The following is a 25,194-nucleotide window of genomic DNA, read 5'->3' as shown; positions in this document are numbered from 1 at the left end:
CGAGAGAGAGAGGTGCGCTGGAGCAACAATCAGAGTTAAAATAATACCGTTATTGTTGGAAAACAGGTTTCATTTGGTTCTTGTTGTTAATATTATGGTAAAATAAAGAGCAGAGTGATGGCATTTTCAAATTTTACAACTGAGCATCTAAATATATGACCATTAAAGCGCAGATTTAATGTGCGCCTCTGTTTCATTCATGCCGGAGTAAACGAGAATAAGATGTCAAATGTCAAGTGCTTGAAATGGTTCTCAATCAAATCTGCCTCAGTGACAAATGTGATTCAAACCCATCAACCTGCATTAGCGCCCACCCGTAGAGGAGGCTAATATGGACAATATGGGAAAAACTGTTTAATGTCAGGCATTACTTGGAATCAAAGTGAGGACTAAGTGGACTATGTCCTCTTACAGAGCCAATAAAACCAAACCACACATCAAGGCATGCCAGCGCTCCAGCCCCATAATCCACTTACTAACGGATGAGGATGATGTTATAATGGCACCAGTGCTCCTTATGACTTACACTCCTGTCATGTAAGTCCTGAATGGAAGAGAGAAGACATGGCCTTTCTCAGTCTGACAGAGCAGGCATGGTATTAGAGCCGAGCTATCAATCTGTCACTTAGTCTCTGGATGCGAGGCATTAAGATGCAGGAAGGCGGAATGATCTCGACTATCTGACAGCTACAAGATAGCAAAAGGAAGTTCCTTGGTCTGAATATAATAAACTTTATCATAGCCAAAGGGCCACTGATTGGATTTGATATCAAGTTACAGCATTAATGATGGAAACTGACAGATTTCATGCATTGAATCCTCCTGTGCATTTGTTATAACGCTAACTCCTGGAGCCAGGGTTAATGCTGTCCAAGCATAATACAACATATTTAACACCTACAATGAAATGAAACGGAACTTGAGTTGTGGGGATTATTAGCAATGGGCTTTACGATCCAGCGCTGATTTTGACATTGAACGAATGTGAAAGTCGCAACCCCATTTCACACATGTCACACCAGGGTTTCTCCACTGGAAATGAGTATTAATGACAGAAACGGTTTGAATCATTTGATTCAATTTGGTGTATTTCACAAAAGCTAATACAGCATGAAGCCATGATAGCGGTTTGAGCCTGTGTGGTGAGGGGCCATAATGTAAAACCACAAATGATATTTGTCACGTAAACATTTAATCTCTTGGAGTTAAATGAAGTCATGGTTTGAGAGCGGAGTAAAAGGAGCTGAAAAGAAAACAGCTCCCAGTTCTTCTGAATGTGATGCATCATCAGAGGATGTGCTGCATTTAAAGCCACTATACTCTGTGTGTAGATTTTTATGAGATTATACTGCAGCATCTGTCATGTTATTCTGATGGCATGTGTTATTGTATGTAGAAAAATGAAACAGCCTTGCATGATTATCTGTGTTCTCTTCAGCACGTTTATCTCAAAGTTTCAACTTCCCTGACTTTTCACGGGGTCAGAGATTAGCTTTGTCCAAAACTTTGTTTCATGACCAAATCCCTGCAAAAATACTGACACCAATCATCCTCAGCTGGTCACTGCTGATTAGCAAACGGAGGCAGGCTAACATGCTAAGCTAAGATGGTAAATGGGTTTTATAGTTGAAGCGCCTCGCCTGCTCTTCTACGGAATAAATGAATTTAGTTTTTGTGAAATTTGATAATATACATGCATAATAATATACTGTATTTTTCGCACTATAAGGCGCACCGGATTACAAGGCGCACCTTCAATGAATGGCCTATTTTTAAAACTTTTTTCATATATAAGACTGTGGTGTCTGGGGTTGCGCTATGCATCCACTAGACCTGGGGTCAGCAACCCGCGGCTCCGGAGCCGCATGTGGCTCTTTCATCCCTCTGATGCGGCTCCTGAAAATAATTAATGAGCATTTATTTAAAATGTTTTTTATTTTAGTTCGTTCATTTTGAAACAAAACCGCGCGCTCACAGATGACAGTTTATCCTGCATAAAGACGCAGGTGACGGCGCACAGAGCTGATGCACAGATGCTATGCACTGAGGTTTATGAGCAGAAATCACATTAACCACGTTTGATTAATATTTTAATTATCTATTATTTAGCATATATTCATATTTTTCATTGTTCAGTGAAATAGTCATTTTATTATTCAGGTTGACAGCTGACTGCACGCGCCAGTAAAAGGATGACGGCACGCAGAGAGTGGAATGCCCTTTACACATTTACCACTGTTACTTCGGCCACGCCCCCTGACTACGATAGCCATAATTAACCAATATTGATTTCAATTGAACAATTCAACCTTCAATCAAAGCTGCAGTTTCTTCATGTAAAGTATCAGTATCCACAGCAGTCCTGTAAAACACAGCTGCAGCGTCACAGACTGGCACAGATCTGCCTTTGTTTCACCCTGCAGTTCATATGGCTGCCACGCTGCCTTTCTAGTTCAAAAGGAAATGTGAGGCACTAACACTGGCAACATTGACGTGCATAGACAGACCCGGGTATTGGCCACACTGCCATTAAGATCTTGAAAATCACTGGTGAAGAGACTTTCATCGTTTCTCACGCTGCCCCCCTGACACCGAGAGATTGAGGATCCCAGTTGTAACGAATGAACCGGCTCACAGAATATTCCTGTTAACCTGCGATTCTGGGCCCACAGAGCAGCAGAACAGCTTGGCAGCGAAATTGCCTGAAAAGGTTTCGCCCCCAGCTGCCCCCCCTCCCTCTTCCACTGACTAAAAGAGGGTTACTTCTACAGGGGAAAGAAATAATGATCCCAGCTTTAATAGAGGGGTTTGTGCTTGCTGCCATGTTTTTGCTAACACCAAAATGTACCCGTAACATAAAACGGTTTCCACACATACATACATACATACATACATAAAGGGCTTTAATATTTAAGCAAGCCATGCATCTGAGCCAGGTTATTGGTACTGAGTGCTACTACTACTAGTAATAATAATAATAATTATTATTATTATTATTATTATTATTATTATTATTATTATTATTATTATTGTTAGTATAAAAAGGAAATTTCCCCCTAAAATAACAATTAACAAGAGAAAATATAAATGAAAAAAAACCAGGAAACTGGCACTTAATTAATCAGTGAATAAATTACTCACAACCATATGTAGTGATAGCAACAATTGCTTAAAGTCTAACCAAGTCCTACTGCATTATAAATGAACACTGAGGTAGTCAAAACACAGAGCTGTCGAACTGATGATAACATATGGCAAGCAGTCCTTCCTACCAAGTACAAAACAATGAAACACTAGGACAGTTCATTCTTGGTTATGATGTTTACATGATAACTCAGCAAACGCCCACTGGAGCTAAGCTACATTTCTATGGTCACATGGTATTATAAAACAGGAGAGCAAATCTATCAAATTTACTGTTAATAGAAACGTTTCCAGTGATAAAAGTTTCCCACATGGTTTTGTCTGTAATTTTCCTAAACATTCAACACCATCAGTCCCCAATGCTGCTCTTCTGATGGCAATAAGTTTGTCTAATATCCTGATCATGTCGGCAAACTGTAATGCTTATGTGATTATATGCAAAAATGATTTAAATAATGAAAAATCATGATGTTGCACTATACTTATGGCGGGATGTGCACATACTAACAGCATTAACATGTGATTTACTTGAAACTTCCAACTTATCTCATCAACATCAATTATGTTAAGTGATTGTCTCTCTCATGTTAAATTACGCTTCCTCTTAAATAAAAAAAATAATTTCAATCTGTGCTATATTCTACATTCAGCTGGTTCTGCATGCATATATTCATATTCTAGAGCACACTTGGCACAAATGTTTAACTGGTTCAAGCGACTACCATTCTCAAAGTTTCATCTGCACAAATCCAAAACTCATTTTTACACTCATCCAGGTGTGACTAATTCATTTGGTGGCAGTGACTGAGAGGTAGCAATTCACCATGTTTCTACAATACTCTGAAAATTAGAAATATACGCTAGAATGCAAGGAAGATAATAGCTTAGGTGCTCTGCATAAAACCTTATGATATTCAATTAGTATTAGTGTTGGGGAATGGGGATGATTATCGAGTGCTTGGGTTCAAATAAGACAGAAAGTTTTACCCCGAGGAAGAGGATGTCAGGAAAATGCAGGAGATGATCACACTATCAATGAAATCTGGACTCACTTGAAAGGAACTTTTTTCACACACATTTGGACTATCAGCTCGTCCTTTTTTGGCGCCATCTTTTATCTCCTTATCCAAATCTCCAGTCTTAAAACATGTGGCCTTTTTTTTTGTCTTTATAGGAACTGATTTAAAACATGAACACAATCTAAAATGAGCAAAGGCAGTGTCATGTTTGAGGGTCACTGAATGTCTCTTTTCACCTGATTACCATGTATGGTTAAGGAAAGGTGGCAGCAGGAAGGCATCCTTTATTTTTCAGTGTTTTTTTTAAGCCATGAAGCTAAATATCACCAGGCAGGTATGGCAGCAGCTTCAAATGAAAAAAAAAGGAGACAGACACAGCCAAAGCTGTCTCTGCATTTTGTGTTTTCTCTGCTCTGTCTGTCAGGTTTGCCTATGTAGGAAATTAAACTGAGGCTCAATGTCCATTGTTCATTTATTCTCCAGCATGAAGCCAGCGTGCTGTCCCATACATTCACAAAGAGACAATAAACCAGCCGAGCAGCGTGCAACACTTCTGGCTTATTGAACGCATGCTGTCTGCTGTTTAAGACACTGGCTGTCGCCAAAATCCCAACACAGAGCGGAAATGATTTGATGCTGACGCCATATCAAGTCGGACTGACTTTTCCTGTGCGCTCACTGAGACGCAGCTCGAGATGCAACACAGACAGAAGAGCGGAAAGAAACACTAATAGAAAAGCCAGACTGCACATCGCACGGGGCGTGGTTTGATAGCCTGGCCCTTCTGCCGCCCAGTTTTCTGATGCTGTTCTGAAAATTAAAACAACTTCTGTTATTCCTCAGTTGACTAGGTTTGTCTAATTCGAGCTACATTACTGTAGACTGACGTGTGAGGACAGATGAAATATTGGGGTGCTGTGAGAACAGCAGCGCACTTTATTTAGCTGAAGGGATGCTTCAGGGCTTCATCCTGCGAAAGAGATGGAAACAGGTGCAACATGCTCCTCAGTGAACTTTTAGAGAAACAGTTAAATTAGCTCTTCACCACTTGTGAAGAAAAATATCTGTGTCTTTAGCTGCTAAATGCTCAGCGATGTTCACCAGCTAGCTGTTAACTCTGCCTGCTCTCCGGCGCCGAGCTGGTCGTGCACAGTGGGTTTATCTGAGCTTTTTGCTGCTCGTAGAAACCAGGACGACGACAGAGGAATTTCAACATTCCTGTAAAACACAACATTTCACAAAGCAGAACTTCAGGTTACAGAGAAGGTAGGACAACACTTGCTGTTTGTGGTTAGACAGACCCATGTCATTTCCTGGACTACTCTGAGCACTGTCCTTGCACACATGTTAAACTTCTGAAAGGATGGAGGAGGAGATCAAAATCACAGGGGAATATTTTAACAAAAGTCGACTTGGGATTGAGGAGACAGTGCCGTCAAAGGGCCGTCTCATCAGAGCAGGATGAGACGGCGCGCTAACACGACATGAGCTGCCCCACAGCAAAACAGCAGCGTTTAGAGCAGGGGTTCACAAAGCTATCACTCAAAAGTCCGCATTTATTCAAGCTAAGAGGTGCGGGACAAATGGCGATAACACAGCAACATTTAATCGCTTCATTAACATCACATTAACATCCTGTAATTGGGCCAGAATGAAAGCGACGAGGCAGACGAGGCTCAGACAGATCCTCCATGTTTATTTCTGACTCAGATATATTCTTACAGCCTCATTCACTCTTGTTATTGTGTCCGAGAGAAAAGGAGCCACATTTAGTGTCTGTGATATAGGAGCTGATAGTCACCAGTGTGACGTTAACGTGTGAACTCGGCAGCAACAACACGCAACACTCTTTACAGCAGTTGCCATGACAACGATGTCGACATCGACATTCATTTGGGGACAGGATCACCGCGAATGATCTCCAGCTACACTGTAAATTCAACATCGCTAACAATTTATGTGTTGTAGTCTATTCGCAGCACGAGGTGAGGCAGGGCTCCATTAATATTCTGATGGTCTGATGGGAAGCGTTGGTGGGCAGGATGTGGCCCGTGGGCTACCATATGGACTGGGTCCGGACTGACTAGCCGTACGATCCGGATGCAGACTGAGGTCCAAACTTTGGCAGGTCTGGTTTAGAGCGTCCCTCCCGTTGATCCAATCAAGCACCAACCCACCTGGACACATCCATTGGATGAACTCTGCACTGACTTCGGTTCCGTCCAATCACAAATAAGAAGTGTTCTCCCAGCCTTTCTGTCATCTGGGATCTTGTGTTTTGTGAACTGCTTTTGTTTTGTTTCCTGAAATGTTGCTTTGTCTTTTGAAATACCGGGCTTCCTGAAATGTTAATAAAAAATATTGATTAGTGCCGCTTTAATGGAATAAAGTCTGTGTTATGTGAATATATAAAAAGTCTGTCCTGCTGAAACAGTGATTTTAATTTTGTTGTTTGTTTTCGTTGAAAAATCAAGCCGTGGTGCTCTGCTGTCTGCATCAGAGATTCAGCTGCACTGCAAACAGGCCGGGTACTCGGGCTGCGTGCCTTCCTCACAGCCCATAGGGAAGCTATGGATTGGTTTGTCTCGCTCGACAGGCTTTTCAAAAACACAGCAAGCTGTGATGCTCGGACAGCAGCTCTGGAGGCTGGGATTCAGCCGAGGCTGCTGCTTTACAAGTGGTCAGGGCTGCATTGATTTAAGGTCTGTATGATCAATGTTATCAACATGGTTTTAGGAGGGACAGCGCATGAATGTCAATATCTCACAACCTGAGCTGTGTCACAATGACTATCTCCTCCCATAAACGAACCGGTGCGTGATATCGGTGTGTGTGTGAGACTCTTACTCCCATTATAGGGCAAACATTCTTTAAAGATGACTGGGAAATTACGAATTGTGAAGTTAAGTGCTGGAAAGTCACACAGAAACACGATGCAATCACGGTCTTCCAGGAGCGAAACTAACTAAACTAATTAAAAAGAGATATCAGAGAGGCTGAAAACTTCACACATCATGTTGACATTACACATGGACACAAGATCACACATGATGGCTTCCTGAGGCTGGTTTGGATATCGTTAGACTCAACATAATTCAAAAAATGACACACATAACACTACAATAAAATGCCATGTTCTTCCACGATAGGATTTTTGTCTTAAGAAAAGGCTAGTCAATATCTTCCTAGGCAGGTGGAGCTGCACCAGGAGGCCTTTGGGTCATGTATGCCCGTAAGAGATCAAAAGATCTTGATGAAATCTACTTTACTACCATAAATATTGTTTGGTTGATCCACGCAGAAGCGCGGGAGCTCAAAGCTCTGGGACGTACGTGTGAATCTGGGAGCTATCAATTAATAAAACAAAAAGGCATCGATGTACTTGTTTTTCCAAACGCACACACTTTCTCAGATTTGCAAGGCCCAGAGGAAACATGCCGTAACAGGGAGGGTTTTCTACCTCCATCTGTCATCCAAGCTTTAGACTGTTTGTGCTGGAGGAACCAAACCCTCCTCTTCTTCTTTGCTGCTGTTTAGCAAGAGATTTTTAATAAAATCCATATTATATCCATATTTATATTGCCACAATAGAAAATGTACAATAAAGTGTTGAAATTGGTATAAGCTGGCAATGTTCCAAAATATAGACTCTTTATTGGGAAACACTTAACATTTTATTCTATTATGGCCTAAAAGTAGATGATGCAGTTTCCCTGAGGTTCCAGATGAAATACTGAAGACGTGACCTCAGCATCCCCAGTGGAAGGCACTTGACACCTGAGCCCAGGTTAAATATTGTGTCAGGGTTTGTAGTTTGCAGATAAATTCATTAGAAATGTTTCCTCGTTATTTTCATGACTTTCTTACAAAAGAAGTTGCACGCCCACAATCTTTGCATCCTCTATTCTTTCCATACTGCTGACAGTTTTTAGGTCAAAACCATTTCAAATTCTCTGGAAAAGAGAAACTTCTGTTGCAATGACAACTATTAAATGGGATCAATGCATAATGTGTGTAATATGTACGCTGTAAAGTGACTGTACGTGTAATTTACTAACTCACAAACCTGCAGTATGTTTGTTGAAGCTCCTCCTACAAAAACAAAGGAGCAGCCTGGCAGCATTTGCTGCCGTTAACATCAGACACCATACGGCTCTGACAGACGCGACTGCTCCTCACCTTTTGGGTTGAGTGGGCACAGTGAGGGACTTTTTTCACACTACTGATCCACAGCAAACCTGCACCTCAAGGGCTTCCACACAGCTGAGGTAAACCAAGTCCGGCCATATTGCCCAAACTGTTTACCATCCAGCAAAACTGACAGTGTGAGTAGATACGTGGGCCAGACCTGCAGCATTTACAATGACTGCAGAGAGTGGTAGTCTAAAACAAGATGCTTTCATTTCATTTTGTCGCCTCTTCTGTTAAATTTTGTTATTAGATGTCCACTTTTTGGTTTCACTATGATGCTTGCAGAAATTAGAAAGTTGCTTTATGCCCTCTGAGGGAAAAAAACAATAGTGCTATAAGAGACTCACAAGAGGAAAAAACATCAAATCTAACCCCTAAGCCTGAAAAACTATATTAGTCTTTCATATAATGTAATTGACTTGGTTTGGTTGGGATACCTCTGCTATATTTGTGATGATTGGATTGATCCATTGAGGCCCTGTGGCAAAACAGCAGCTGATTAAAATTTGGAAATTAAAAAGGGAGAATTGTGTGGAGCAATGATATACTGGAGCTTAAGAGACTCGATGAACCAATCGTGCCACACTGAATATCTGACCTGAGATATACAGTGTTTTCATGTCTTTATTTAGCCCGAGTGTTGGGATTTACTCTGTAGCCGTCTCTGCCTGGAAGGCTCAAGCTGAAGTTGGGGACGTGTGTTTGAACTGCCAGCGCCTCACCTGGTGTTGGTACAGACATACACAAGGTTAGTCATCTATTATGGATGACCGGGCTCGGCCGGTGGAGGACACTGTGGTCACCTTGCTGGATGTGAATGTACAGGGAGAAGCTTTGAACCCTGCATGGGGAAGGCTCCATCTTTAGAACAGCCCTCTTTAAAAATACAGTAAGTCTGGATGTGACTCACTTCTTGGTTCAAATTTTGGTATTATCGTTAAATCTGATTGAAGAAATTGTATTCCCTGGTAAGATTACAGCCTGGCTGCAGCAACAGACAAAAATCGCTTTTCTGGCCTCAGAGCCCAACTTTGGTGCAGTTCATTGAACCTGATTCCCCTTTAGGATCAGGCCCATAATAAGTCTGGCTTGTCTTCAAGCCGAAAAATGCTGGAGCCCCAACTCCTCCATTTAGCACGAACAGTCTTGTGGAGGGCACGGTGGCCAGGCAGTGAACTGTGGCAGATTGGACGTTCTGCTTCCTGGCTGAGCCGACCTGGCTGGGATGAGCAGACCTGGGACCATTTCAAGTCCATTTCACGTGTTTGATAAAAAAAAAAACATGGGAACAGGCTCTAAAACACAACCCTTGAGATTAGAAATGGAAAGGCAGGATTTCATTTTGCCATTAAAAAGACGAGTGACTTTTTGCATGGAATATAGGTTGGAGCAACTATTTTTACTGATAACTGCTTGTTGTTTAAAACATCGAACGACTGAGCTGCAGCTGTGTGTGAACACTGTGCAATGAGACTATTGCTGACATTAGATCTGGCTTAATCGTTGATTTGTTTACAACCTTGACAAAAGTTGATCGTCAATTCAAAAATTATGATTCTAGATCACATGGTTCTGCTACAGCCAATTTAGAGCTTTGGCAACCATAGACAGAAAACCAAAAATCTTTTTTTTAGGACCAAATCTCATTCTCACAGTGTGACTGCCGCGACAACCTACTTCTACGAACCAGCCAATCAGCAGGCGGCATTCAATGACACAGGATCCACTGTCTGGTGTGACATTTTGCATGTGCCAGTTTGGCGAAAAAACACATCATTCTGACATGTGACCAAAACTTTATTAGACACGTGTCCCACAGTGTGACCTACAATACACATAAACGTCTGTTGTTTTGGCACAGTCTACAGACTGGTGTTAACTATGTTACTGAAAACTATGACGAAATGAGACAAAAACGAGACGGCACGCTGCCATTAAACTGTATTAAAATCTATAATTGACTATATGAGCATGCAACATCATTGACAAAAAACATGTAGCTTAAAAAATATTAACTATTTTAGTTTTTTCTTTTTTTTTCCACTGCAAAGTTCCATTTCCTGAGCTGCCTGTGTTACATCAGGACTACACTGACAGTACACACAATGAAGAATTGGTTATACACCAGTGTGTGTGTGTGTGTTGCAAATGTCATTTATTTGTGGTGGATGCTGACATGAAACTGAAATGCTTGGGTAACACTGATGTTTCAGCTAGATTTTAAGTGCATTTATTGGTTTTGGATAAACAAGATTGACTAAAATGTTCAACAAACAGTGACCTGATGACTAAAAAAGATTTCAGTGACTAAAACTAGACTTTTAGTCAACTAAAACTTGACTAAAATAAACAGGAAGAGGAATGATCCTTTGTTTCATCATGTTTCCTCCCTGCTGCGTGTTGCACAGCAAAATATGAGGAAGGTTTCCTAATCTGATCAGCAATTAAGACATTCACAGGTGGACCCCAGTGCTTTTTCCACATCTCCCAGACTACCTCTGCTGTCCTGCTGTCTCCCTGCGATGTAAAGAGGTCCAGGGACAGGTGTGTGCTTGAGCTACAGAGCCCGTAAAGCCGCCTTCGCAGGACTCTTTTTGTATCCGCAAGGAACCGAACAAGTGACACGGCTTTGGATTTATAGGTCGGGGCCTCCAGCCGGGTGGCAAGCTGCAGCGGGGCCTGGGCAGCGCAGCGGCAACGCCGCTTCCATCTGTCGTCACGGTCTGCTCATATCTGCATGCTAATCCTTCTCTGCCCACACCTTCGTGAAAACACCCCTGTGGCAGCGCGACTGCCGCAGCTCTTTCAGGATGAGGAATTAGCAGAGCAGGGAGCACAAAGACACGGACCTGAGGTTGATGGGATGTGAAATGCAGATAGAGCGGGGAGTAAAAATACGAGATTAGAGGAAAATCAAAGAGGTAAGAAGCAGAACCTTTGCACTGGCTACCTCATTTCCACATAAAAATGTTGTCATCGCTCAAGCCTGTGCACCCGGTGGATCGGCCCCACGTTCGCTAATACATGCAAAACATGCAGAGGAGAGTCAAGGTCAGTCCTCCGTCTGAAGGTCTCAGGATCGGTGACATTTAGCGGGGCCCTGCCTGCGTTCAGCAGATGTAGCTGCCGGCGAACGTCTTCTCGGGCTGACTAATCATTTGTGTATGCAGCTATAATATGCTTTCAATGTCTGAAAATACATATCATCCATCAAAGCACGATTGTAATGTCTTTGGGCTGGAAAAGGGCGCTGGGAGTAGGTGTGGCATATCTAAGATCTAATAAATATACATTTCCTCAGGCAAGAGGAGGAAGCTGTGAGATCTAAGGATTCATTTCCTACTCTGCCGACATAGCAGATAAGGTTTGGTACAGTGCACGCATGCAAAAATCTACATTTTGCAACTGAAATGTGGAACTTTATAAATGTATGTTCCCCACAGTAACACAGCACATTTTCGCTGCCTGTAGTCTGTAAAATGTCTCTCTGACAAACAGCGCATTAGCATACATTTATTCTTATGTTTTAATCAGCAGGAAACCCACTGCTTCAATCCAGGAGTTCCCCCTGACTCCCTTTGTGTCTTTACGGTTGTGAACACACTCCATACGCCGTGTTGAACGTGTCCGTGCCCTGTGGCAGGCTGCAGACCAGCGACGCTCCAAATGTGTCCAATACAAACAAATGTGACAGCGGCAGGGCTTTTTTTTTTTTTAAAAAAGCTTTGACTGAGATATCATCTCCATTTGGAAAGAAAAAGAGCTATTACACCAGAGAGTGAACTGTAATACACGGAGCTGCTTTGTAAATGAATAATATTTGCCTCTAAAACAGCCATTGTACCAGGACAGACATCGGCAGGATTTATCTGCTCGCTGAAACCCCGACTCTGAAAAAAGTGTGCAGTCAGCTGTTTCATTTGTGATACACGGGGAAACAAAAAGAAGAGGGAGGGACACGTTATCTCATCTCAAAGATGATATCTATGAAGATGTATCAGCTTCAGGGGAAATATTCAGCCACACTCACGAACTTGATATATTTAAATCCGAACCCATTTTAATGGAACAGACAAGGCGAGCGTGAAAAGCTATTTATTTTCTTTATCTTTTTTAATTTTGTAAATGAAAGATTTTGGCCAAATATAGAGTTTGGTGAGCTTTACCATGACAGAGATGTGCAGGATGCGGAGCTCCTCCTTCGCAGAATCGTTGGCCGGGTCTTCGGTGGGCTCCGGGAGGCTCAGGCTGCCGTCCTGGTGGTGGATGTGGAAGAGCAGAGTGCCGTTCTCCAGCCACTGCTGCCTCCAGCGCACCAGGGGGATGTCCTCTGAATTCCCAGAGATCTCTGCCGGAGACAACAGGCAAAAAAAAAAAAAGGCGACTAAATGAGACGTGGTTTGACGTTGCGGCACAAATTTTATTCACATTATGAAGGAGATCCACTGGAGTTTGAGCAGTTTATCAGACAAGGCTTTAATTTAATGCTAATGAATGTGATACAACTGTGTTCATGCAGCTGATTTTAATCATTTCTTCCAGTTTGCAGACTTTTGAAGAGATTTTATTGAAACTGTCACACAGGACAAGAAACGTACCATTTCACATGTTTAGTCATGCTAGCTGTAGCCACTGCTACGAAATTTTCTACACACATTCATGCTCCCCAGAGGACGAACCCTCATGATTCAGGTGATCTGACACTTCCTCGAGCGCCATCATGAGGTTGACGTTTATGGATTTATTTTGAAACATCTCAACAAACATTTCATGATATTTAGTTTGGATATTTATGCTCCCCAGATGATGAATCCTACATGATTTTGTTGATCCCCTGATATTTTATCTAGTGCCATGAGCAGGTTAAAGTTTTCAGGTATGAAAATAAAATAAAATATCTGAACATCAACTGAATGATTTCGGCACAGACATTGGTGGTTCATGGTTCCCAGATGATGTAGCCTAAACAATCACCATGAGGTCATGCTGGATGGTCATCTGTACATTGTGTTTAGAGCTGATTAGCCGTCAGTTGGTGAACAATGTCAGCATCAAACCTGCTAATTAGCAGCATGTTGACAGTGAGTATGTCAGCATCCTCATTTACTTTACAAATGGTGCAGTCCAGTGATTATTTAGGTAAAAAGATAACACCTGCTTCACTCTTTTGTGAAAATAATCTTCAGGTGTGTGGGCGTAGGAGCAAATGGTGGCCAACTGCACTTCATGTGTAGTCAGCGCCAGCCATCACCTACGTGAAACCTCTCTATCAGCTGAGTTTATATTTATGTTAGGTAGAACAACAATCTCAAGAAACTGTTAACCTCAAAAGACAAAGGTGAGTAAACAGTGATTGTATGGAAGCAGCAGAGCATGGGAAACACTGTGCTTTGTGTCATACCGCAGCGCCTCAGACAACACATTACCCTCCTCGCTGCATGGAGTATTAGTTGTGTACGGCAAAACCCACAGTGCAGAAAGGGAGAATATTATAAATGCATGACGGAGCTTTATGTGTGATTTTCTGTTATGTAAGGGCGAAGAGCAGCAAAGACGCATCGCGCTCATAAGTCATGAGAAGTTGGAGCGCTGACTGGAAGACATAAATTGAAACAGAGATCACAGAAAGAGCAACTGGGACGCCAGACTGAACCCCATCTCCAAACTGCTCCATCAAGCTGAACACACTATGTTCTTGATAAGATTTTATGGTTCCATAGGTAGGATATTAAGACAACGAGATGAAAACTGGGCTAAATTTGGTTAAAAAGGGAGTCTTATAAATGTTTTTTTCAACTTAACTGTACATTGAAAGGTACAACAGCTATATGTAAACTACAAATACACCTTCAACCAAATTCAGCTAAGCTTCAAACTAGACATCTAGACGTTGTTAACCTGCAAATGACCAAATCTTTGCTTACCAATATGATTTACAACCAATTTAAGTTTACATCAAATGCAAATTATGTCAATTTTAGATTGATAGGCAGATAGATTTACTTTATTTATCCTAAACTGGGAAGTTGCAGTGCAGCAGCAACATTACACACAATGAAATAAGTGAAAATAAGTGGAATAAGACTATAAAAAACAAACTATACATAATAAAAGATCCAAATAATATAACATAATAATAAAATAGTAAAAATAGCAAACAGTAGTAAAAAAAAAAGTATTGTACAAAAAGAGTATGTACAGCAAATGGCAGTGTGTAGGAAATAAAGTGCACAGTGACTGTAGCATATAAAAATGTAGTTTGATTTTGATCCATCACAAACTGAAACACACTGCCATTTTTTACCACTCCTTACACTGTTTATGGATTACTTTGGACACTCTGCCATGAAATAGACTATTACACTAATTGCTAGCATGACCCAGCGCTGCACACAAAGCTATTATGCCAGCTCTACTGGTACACAAGCTATCAAATCATTTAAAGCTTGTCACAATGAACTTAACAGAGAAGCAGTGCAAGCACAATGCAGAGCAGGAAGAGATGGTGGGGGCGCACTGAAGGGACACAGGCCATTAGTGAATAGTCCATAATTGATCAAAGTCCAAACTATGTGCTGGTTTGTTCGTGCAGCGGTGCAGCGATGGTTGCGGGGAAAAATCACGGACTGTAAATAATGATGAGGATTAGGCGTGATCAAAGGAAAAGGCCCAGATATGAGTGACTCAAGCAGTAAGTTGAGGCACTTGTGTTAGCACGGGAGACGAGAATTAGGACGCGAACAACAAGGACTGCAGAGCCGGGGGAAGGCGACGGAGCGGTGTAGACTAAAGCATGAAACACTCGAGACATCCAGCTCTCACGCCACAAAACCTACTTATCACTGTAGGGGCTTTGTGTAGAAATCTATGTATAAGCACAGACTAACACCGTGCTACACAAGACCATTACACTGATTACTGCCTAAAATGTAGTTGCAAGCAAGATTTTAGTGCTGATCGCAGGCTTTTACACGGCGTGCAAAACTTCAGGAACATGCATCGAATGACACCACCTTTACACCTGCACAATGTGGGTCTCAACTGATGCACAGCTTAAAATCTGTGCCTGGAATTCATGCCTTAATAAAATGACACACGTGATTCAAGATCAGAGGTAAAATACTTGCACTCTGTTATTAAGTCTTATTAAAGGGAGAGAACTGATTTTGCACATTACTACACAGACTGTAAAAAAACAGCTGTATGCTGTCTTCTGAGGCTGTGGAACAGTTTTCCATGAGATAAATCATAACCCCGGTGATGTCATCAGGGTTATCTCAGCTTTGAGAGAACACATTTTTAAGGGGGAGGCTGTGTTGTAAACTGGGAGCACGTTTTTTGAAAGACATGGGTGTTTAGATGAAGCCACAGCCACTTCCGTATGACGTGTGCCTCGAATGCTACGTTCCCATGGAAACTGCGCTCACACAGGTCACACCTCCGAGTCGTAATGGAAACACTGTACGATGCATTTGATGAATTTAATGTTATGGTTGATCACAGTGTTGAGCTCTATGACGTATCAGTTGGAGTCATGCGTGGAGGCTTGATTCTCTTGTTGTGTTTGGTCTGTAAAACAAACAGCCAGTGGAGGTGCTGGCTCAGCGGATTGTGAGCTGTCGTTTCCCCGGTGAACGCACCGACCTCTTCAGCTCCTGCAGCTGTGTCTCTGGGCTGGGCAGGGCGGACAGGCTGGGGCAGAACCAGGCAGGAAGGGACTAACAAAAAAAATGCTTTTTGTTGCATTATGGGAAATGTAGGGCTGGTGTTTCTGGAGCTCGTCATGATATTGCAATCTCTGTGTTCTCTATCTTCTATTTCCGTATCATGCAAAATATATTACTCACCCCACATCTCATTTGACTTTGATCTGAGTGAAGTGTCTCTACAGCCGTTGGATGGAGTGCCATAGCGTTAGTTTAGCACTAACTAGCACTGAGTGACACGTGTCGGCGTGCTAACACGTGAAACTGAGACGGTGAACTGAACAGACATTACTCCTGCTAAACTCAGCATGCTATCATCATGAAGAGCATGCTAGCATGCTAATATTAGTATCTAGTTCAAAGATGTTGTGAAGAAGTGCAGCCTCTCAGAGCCTGATAAAGAGCTTTTGTTGAAATCTCCCCGGCTTTTTAAAGGAGCGAGCTAACTAATGTCTCATATGTAAATGGCCAACACTCTCTATGTGCACCATCTATGTAAGCATTTACCTGGCTTAAACTATTCATGGTAAGAGCAGCCATCATTAAATATTTTGCGCACACATTGTAGATACATTAAAATTACAACGCAGTCCCAACTAGCCTGTCTCTTTAAGCTGGGTGCGTGCACACCACCTTCTTTGTCAGACAAGCCATTACACTGATTACTGGCAAAGGATACACTTGCATGCTGGATAATAGCCATAACCCTGATATGGATTATAACCTGTTTACAAACCAAGCTACTTAATGCTTTTACTGTGACACAGCAGTGTGTATGTGTGTTTGTAATTGTGAGAGTATAACAAGGTTTGGCCTGACAATAACTGATGCCCCCATGCCGCAGTGAAGAGGGAGTTCCCTCTGCCCATAGATAAGATTTAAGAGTCCCGGCCGGTTTTAACCTAAATGCAAATGATGTGCCAGAGTGTGACAGGGCACTTTTTAAAACGTGTGCTCTCTCTCCCCCCTGGGGACTAGTTTGCCATGAGAGCAGGATTAATGAGACTGCCGCCTTCCTGCACGAGGCCGCGTACAGTACCACCCAGCAGCGAGGAAGGGGGAGGGAAGACAGAAAGGAAGAAAGAGAGAGAAAAGGAGAGGGAAGGAAGAAACAGATGGGGATGGAGACAGAGAAAAATACAGAGCGGCTGAGGAGAGTGGTGGAGAGGGAGAGGTAACAAAGAGAAAGTGGCCACCTACCAGCATTAAAATGGAGCAAAGTAATCTGATTACAGCACAATATTAGTGCACCTCCACTGAATGCAGATTGGCTGAACCATTTAGTATAAAGGAGTTTCAATTCCTTGAGAGTTAAATTGATAAAGCATCTATCTTGAGCATTTAGAAATCCTACACTTTAATCCAAGCAAAAACAAACGGGCAGTGCCACCACCGAGGAGCCCAGCACGAAGCTTTTTTGCATTCCCTAATTGACTGACAGAGCACTCGGAGTGCCGCGATATGATAGATTACCAAGAATTCAGAGTGCGTTCTGTGGCTGTCCCAGGTCTGCTTACATGTATATGATTTGAAGCACTTTGCATTAAAATGAGATGACAAACTCAGTAAAATCTTGTTCTAATTCTGTAAGTCACGAGTCTAAAGGACCTCTGCTTATCCAAGCACAACTGATATAATTAGAAAAGCCTCACGGGGGATTTAACAATTTAAAAATGAATTCAATACTTACTGTGGCAAGATTAATGCAACACGATGGAAATAAACAAATTACAGCCGAGTCTGTCTGGTGCAGTTTTAGGGACGTGACGGGCACATTTTTTGGAGAATTCAGCGATATAACACTGTCAGATTTTAGCACCCAGCGGGGAGGTTTTGTTCTGTTCCAGGCAATAACATCACGGCGAAGAGTCAGTGCTGGAATAAAATCATTCATCTTACTGGAAAGTGCTAGATAAGATGAGGCGCTGCAACAGATTCATTCAGGCCCTCTGGGACCCTCCTGGGCTGCAGCTTACTGTTAACAATGTCACCAGGCTTTGTGTCTACTGTCACTACGCTATATTAACTGGTCACTTCATCCACATTACAACACATTTGTAATTCTAGTGGCGTTTAACCAAGCAGAGAGTTTGGATTCTATTTGCTCAGGCTTCTGACTCCTTCATTTAAATATTTAAGTACACTAAATATTAAATTGCCACCCCAGCACAATAGAGATGAATGGAAAAGAGTGGAGAGCCCTGACGTCACCTTTGGGTCAGCTGCTGCTCCGCGAGCTGCTGCAACTCAGTGCAATCTCTCATCGAGGGCTTTTTAATTGGTCTCTCTGATAATTTGAAGCCGATTGCTGGGGTTTAGCATCCATATTCTCACATAACTCACTATCTTCTACATGCTATGTGAATTTGACCTAACTGTGATTTACAACAATTAATTTATTATCGCCCTAAAAACTGCAGCTCTTATGAAATGTTTCCAGAGTGGCCGTGCAGAGTCTTTGAAGTCATGCAAGTCATGAAGTCTCAAGTCAAAAGCAACAAGTCTCAAAGTCCTAAACTTTGTATTTCATGTCCTCACCAAGTCATTCTGTGGTTTTAAACAGACTTAATGCCATCTAAGATCTCTTTCCTCCAGTTAATGTGGTGAAATTACAGACAGGAGGAATCATTTTAAAAAGCAATATTACTTACACTTAGTAACCTGATAAAATGTGCTTCAAATGCGCTTTGGTTAATTTTTCATGTGACACACTTTCGGATCACTTGCTTTCAGAGTCAGATTCATGCATGTTACCACAGTGTCTTTCCATCTGCACGCAATAATCAGAGGCGTCATCTGTTGTCTGCCAAATGCACCTTTCCGTCCTGCTGATTGACTGCTGTCAGTGAAGGGAGGAGCCGAGGACATCTGTCCTGGCCTCTTCATCCCTGGGCTAATAGTCAACCTTCTTTGATTCGGACTGTTTGTCCTATATTAACACTCCAATGTCGTCTTTGCAACTTTTTAAATAACACCATTAAAAATCACTGTTTACTGCACAACATAGTGTTGAACACAGTGTGGTTCTCACTCTGGATAATGCACAGACTTCTCTGTCATCAGTTTTTATTGGGACTTTTTCTTGATGGCACTTATCTAGAACAAACATGAATGATCTAATAAATCACCACTAATCAAAATACAAAGTAAATGCATGTATAAATACATAATGTAATATCATAAAACCACCCACAGCTTTATGATGAAAAAAAAAGCTGCTAAATCCCATATCTCAACACAGAATGCAGCTCGTGTGTCTTTCCTCTCCCAGAGGTTGCAAAGCCACAAGTGTATTCTCCCCCTCTCCAAACTCTACCGAGACAGCGATAACAATCGTCACATTGCTCGGTCACCAGAGGGCATGGCGATAAGCAGAAATTACTTTGGTGCTGTTGATTCTGAATTCCCCAAACTTAGCGGTAATAAACGACTATTAAAGAGAACGCGACATTGTTGAGCCGAGAGCCCCGCAGCCCAGAGAGGAAGAGGATGGAGGAGAGACAGGGTGCTAATTTCCAGATCATTATTCCAGTGTGAACACATGGAGGTCGCCCTTCAAGCCTGTCCTCTAACTACACCAAAGACACGCTGATTTCTGAGTGGGCTGTGGAGGATCCACTTAACATAGCAAACACAGATTTTAGCCTCGACAGAGGGTTCGAGGATGACTTTCACACAAAACCTTAAAGTTTCATTGTATCTGCAGTGGATATGGGACCACCTGAATGAACGCTTTGCCGGCTGGCAGAGGCCAGGTTGTGATACAGTGCCTATATGAATCTTGAATCCCTACCCTGCATATGTCTGTTTGCATGCGCGGCATGGACGGCGTAATCTCAATATCTCCATGGAAACCGAGCTTGAATGGATCATGACAACCATCACTCAAAAAGCTCGGCCACAATATAGCACGCATTGTAATTTCAGCGCATCTCGGCTTCTATATTTGAGATTCCTCTGAACGGGATATGAGATTATTCGCGATATGATAACGCGTTGGCTCATAAGGTGAAAATTCAAATGCAGTGAATACCAAGAGAAGACTGTTGAGAAGGTAAACTGAAGCTGTGTCCCTTTGCAAACAGCATATAGTCAATGCCGTGGTTTTGGTTGATATCATACTGCAACAAAACAATGCAGCATTCAACAGGACTATACAATGACATGATTGTTAGAAATTGAGCAGGAGAATTGATCTAATTGCTCCACAATGATTGCTGATTGCTGTCGATGTTTGCTTCTCATTTCCTGCCAGCTATGATGGTCCTCAGCGCTCCACATTTTAACACTGGAACGCACTAACCATGGTGCAGCAGAAGCCAGCCCAGCCAAAGCAACACACTGCAACTTTGATATGAAGTTAAAAAGACAGAGGAACCAGGCTGAGCACTTCCTTGTTTGTCGGACACATATGATGAAAATTACCAGTATTTGCCATTAGCTTTAACTTTTTGTTTTATTAATACACATAACACACATGACAATGGTGACTCATGTTTCTGTACACACACAATGACGTAAAAAACGACATTTTGTGGTTTCATGGGGAGTCATGTGTGTAAATTTGACCAGCACAGAATCAGATTTATGTGACTGTGACCAGCCAGTCATAGTCATGGCCGATCGTGCTGAAAATTGAGATACATCTCCACACAAGACGTTCAACTATTCCCTTAATTATGACACTCACTTTGAACATGGCGGATATCCAAAACTTGCTTAGAATTAGAACCGAGGCTCTGGACATGGCTCGGACTGCAGGTGGGTTTAGGCAGTTGTTTCTGAACAGATTGACTTCACCTTACAACCTTACTTCAGCATGTGCTCATTCTCAGCGAACACCAAGGGCAGACACATGCAGTGATTTATATGGCTCAAGGTGCTTTATGTTATGCTGAGTCATTACTCAACCCAGCACATAAACCAGTTTTCCTGAGTCTGACAACACGCTGGTTGGGGCAATGATGCACTGTGCTGTGAATTTTAATTTGGCTCCATCTGTAATCAGCATGCAGTCTGTTTCACTGCTTTTCAACGAGATAAATAAATAAAAACAAATAAAGCTCAAAAAGACTTTTTAAGGCCCGTAAAGAAAAACACGCGAGTAACTACTGATGTCTTCATATTGATTTTCACAGCCGACTTCACAACACAGACCTATAAATACCAGCGAACATTCAAACAGCTGAACAGAGTAAAACATAGACACATAAAAACATTAATAAATTCCCTCCTTCGCAACGTGGCCGAGTCTCAGTCAGCCTTGATTACATGTGGACACCTGTTCTTGAAAACACAGCTGAGTCCTGTTCAGCTTTGGTACACAGTCCCTTCATGCAGCCAGCAGCGCCGCTGACGTCTGGAGACGGCATATGAATGCAGCTTCTTCAGAAATCACAATAAAGTGAAACCATTTGTTTCGTTCACAGATGGCAACACAGAAAGCAGACACAATCGCTACTTAGCTGTTCTGATTAAAAAGGACGTAATGTTTGATGATGCAAGGCCAGGACTCATTATTTCATTGAACAATGTGGAGCACGTCATCTGCACATCATATACCTGTGTGGTACTTTGTGAGTGTGCTGTTTTAGATGTGCATCCCCATGAAACATGCAAACATGAATGCTCTGGATCTTCATTAGCACGACCCTCTGAAGTATCCACTCTAGAATCTAAAGAAAGCTATTCTGTGGATGGCATGAAGCTAGCTAGCTAGCACTAAAAACTCCTAGCAGGGCTGCTCGATTACGGCAAAAAATCACAATCATGATTGTTTTGGTCAACAGATCAAGATTTTTTTTAACATTAGTAGCGGACTGTTACTTTGGAAACGTCATGCATTTATTTAACTTTTTTTTATTGTCGATTTCGTTGACCTTTAAAAATGATCCCACTGCAAAACAAACAAAAAACAAATGCCTTAAATTTCCTGAATCATTTTAAAATGCACCGCTGGTCAACTCGAAAGAATCAGGGGCAGCGGGTGATGTGAGAGGGGGAAAATGCATCCCCCATGTTGACCTTCCATCCCTCCTCATAGCAGGGGGAGTGCAGGGCAGAGGGCTTGTTTAGCTGAACATGTTGTTCTAGTCTGCCTGACTCATTGATCCTTTATCTGTCTAAGGTTTGTGCAAGTTAGAATCTCAGGCCCTGACCACAGCTCTAGACTCGGATCAATAATATTCTCTAAATTCTTAATTCTATGCTATATTGTAGCCTACATGTAGAATCTAACGCCTTCGTGTTTGAAGAAATTCTGCAATGCGATGTCAATAACCAAACACAAACGCTTGTGTTTGCCGACCTGACTGAACAACCAAGAAATAAGAGAAGCAAAAGCCTCCATTACCGTTGAGTCCGGCTTTCTCAGGAGTGCTCACTCACTGCTGTTTTCACCCTTACATTCCAATTTGTAACTTCCTGTCAGGGGATAAGTGCTAATATCCGACCAGAATTTAATCCAGCCATATGAGGTGAATGTATAAAGTGTCTGAGTTAGAGCTAATGGCATGCTCTTCTCCGGCCCAGCCCCACTTTACTTCAATAAGACAAGGGGTATTTTTACAGAACATCTTGATTCTTGTTTTAGGCATGCAGCCATTGTGTCTTATTAAAACAGTACACAACACACGGTGAGGCAAAGACTAAAAGGGACGCATCTGTTTTATATTTTAACACAGGGCTGATGCTTCGATGTGAAGATGTTGACAGACATTCAGAAGTAACGAGCCGGGCAAAACCAGCAGCTAAACAACGGGCTGAGAGAAGGGCTGTTTTCCGACGCCTGTTTGCCCAGCGGGAGAGGGAGAAGGGGTGGGAGACCATATGGCCGCGGAGCTGTGCGCTCGTACTGGGATTTAACAGCAGCAGAGAGAGGTGCGCGAGTTAATGTGTGTGTGGAGGTAAGAGGGGGTGAAGGCTGCAGCTATTCTGCTCACATCCTCATGCGGTGTCAGGGGAAGCTGCCCTCTCATACCTCTCCTCTCACAGTCATCGCTTCTGGTTAGAGCGAGGAGGGAAGGAAGGATAGTAAAAGAGGGGTGGGGGGTGGGGGGCATTAAAATTGAAGCTGGTGTAATGGGATGAGTCGGCAAGGAGAGGAGCGGAGGAGAGGGTGGATGGGATCAAGAGGCAGGGAGAAAGGAAAACAGGAGAAAGATACAGAGTTGGGTTTTTGATCGGAGGTCTAATCTAAATTCAAACTTCAGGGTGCGATCCCTCCGCTGCTGCTACAACCCCCACCCCCTCACACACACACACAAGCTCCCAAACTGTGTGCTACACAGGCATGTAAGCTCACAGCAGCCCAAACATGTCTTGAATCCTTATCAAAGACCTCCCTATCACCACCACCACCCACAACACAGTCAGCAAATCAGGGCTGCCAAAGTGGAAAAACTTCTGTAGCAATTTCATCAGCATGATGACTGGGGATGTTGCCCAGGAAGGAAAAATTGGAGAAAAAAAGAAAAAACCCTGACGACGGTGCTAAAACGATCCTGAGCTTCATACAAAAAAAAAAAAAAAAAAAAAAAAAAAGCCAGAATAAAGATTTTTAAAACAGGTACTCTTTGTGATGTTTGTCTAGTACTGATTGGCTGAATCGCTGCATCTTTTGTTCGTCACGTCAGAGCACCCCCGGCACCCTGCGTAACGGATGGAGTGAAAAAAAAAAAAAGGTACGAGTCGAACAAAAGCTGGAGAAGTCATTCACAGTCAGAAATAAATGCTCCCGTGTCCCAAGGGGACACTCCTGGGCTCGCTTTAAGGTGCTCGTCGTTCAGCCTTGCCAATTTTCTACATGAATGAGAGCAGGAAACAGCACAATCAATCAACGTCGGTCGCTTTCCTAACAAGCTGCCCGACCCGGGACTTTACATATTAACCGAGACAGCCTCCAAAAGGTAATTTGTGCCAGCCTGAGAATTCCTTCTTTTAAAATTTCATGTGGGATGATTATGTATGGCACGCGGAGCGTAGAGGACGGTCCACTTCAAGGTGAGCTGAGATCACAGGAGGTTCTGCCAGGAGCTCCTATAAAACACATGTAACGCTCAGTGTGATGAGACTCAACACGACTGACCCCACTTGGCTGTGATTAGAAACTCCACCCGTGGAGAGTCCCACGCCCCGCAGAGTTCCTGCGAATGCGATCGCGCAGATGAATCCCATTAAAAGCGAGGCACAGCAGATGGATCGCATCGTTGCCAAGATTGGAAGTTTCAAAAATGGCTTCGACAGGTTGCTAAGTTGTTTAAACGAAAGGTGCTGAGGCGTAATGCATCACCGCACGTGGAGGCAAACAGAATCACGCTACGGCTGCTAACTCTGCAGCTACAGCTTTGTTTGATTCTGATATGCTGAAGACACAGAGGGGAAGAAGCAGCTCCTTACCACTGCAGAGATCCAGCGTGCACCGATGTGTGCAGGTAGAATTACAGTTGCTTGCTTTGAGGAGACTAGCTTATACAACCCATCTGCTCTCTGATATTTCTAGCAAACGGTGCTTTGAGGAATAATATTTCAGCTGATTACATTACACGAGCAGGAACGATCTGTCTTCCTCTTGCCATGGGGCTTTTCCACATTGTGAATTTTCATAGTAGAAAGAGCACAGGTGTTTCTACTAACATTAACAATGGCTTTGCTCTTTTGTGAGCACATGTACAGGATGTGTGCCAGCAAACCATGACAGCATGACACACCTGTGCTTTTCCTGCTGTGAAGTCCAAATCACTTCCTGTTTCACAACACACCTGTTTTTGCATGCACACGGTCTTGAGCCCTCAATTCTGACAATTCTGCTACGTTATGGTCAAACATGACACACATATCTCTCAACAGTGAATGGAAAGTATGCCCCCTTCTCCTGTGAACAAAGAGCCACCGCGTCAACCAGGAGCACAGATTCAAGTGTTTCTGCCGTGTAGAACGAGATTATCGCGGCAGCCATTCAAACGGGACCGCGGCTCTCGTGCAACGCGCTCGTCTCGATGCTGACTTAATTCAACATGCACGTCAGCCCCGGCGAAGAAGGCACGCGCGGTGCAATGAACCAAACAAACACCAAAGCCATTTGCTTTCCTGAGACGAATAGCAATTACGATTTCGGTTACGTCTCATTGGTTAAC

The 25,194-nt window shown here is 42.7% G+C and overlaps 1 protein-coding gene across 1 annotated transcript in view; it reads right to left on the bottom strand.

Moving 5' to 3' along the window:
• Positions 1 to 25,194, bottom strand: part of astn1 (astrotactin 1) — a 352,841-nt gene that overhangs the window by 274,328 nt on the left and 53,319 nt on the right. Inside the window, exon 2 of the mRNA XM_041949058.1 lies at positions 12,521 to 12,702. Coding sequence (XP_041804992.1) covers positions 12,521 to 12,702 — 182 coding nt within the window. The remainder of the gene's footprint in view (positions 1 to 12,520; positions 12,703 to 25,194) is intronic.

Source organism: Chelmon rostratus, chromosome 12 (genome assembly GCF_017976325.1).
Source record: "Chelmon rostratus isolate fCheRos1 chromosome 12, fCheRos1.pri, whole genome shotgun sequence".
Taxonomy (NCBI): domain Eukaryota; kingdom Metazoa; phylum Chordata; class Actinopteri; order Chaetodontiformes; family Chaetodontidae; genus Chelmon; species Chelmon rostratus.
Note: the sequence above shows the minus strand (reverse complement) of the source record. Positions and strands in the feature narration are given on the sequence as shown.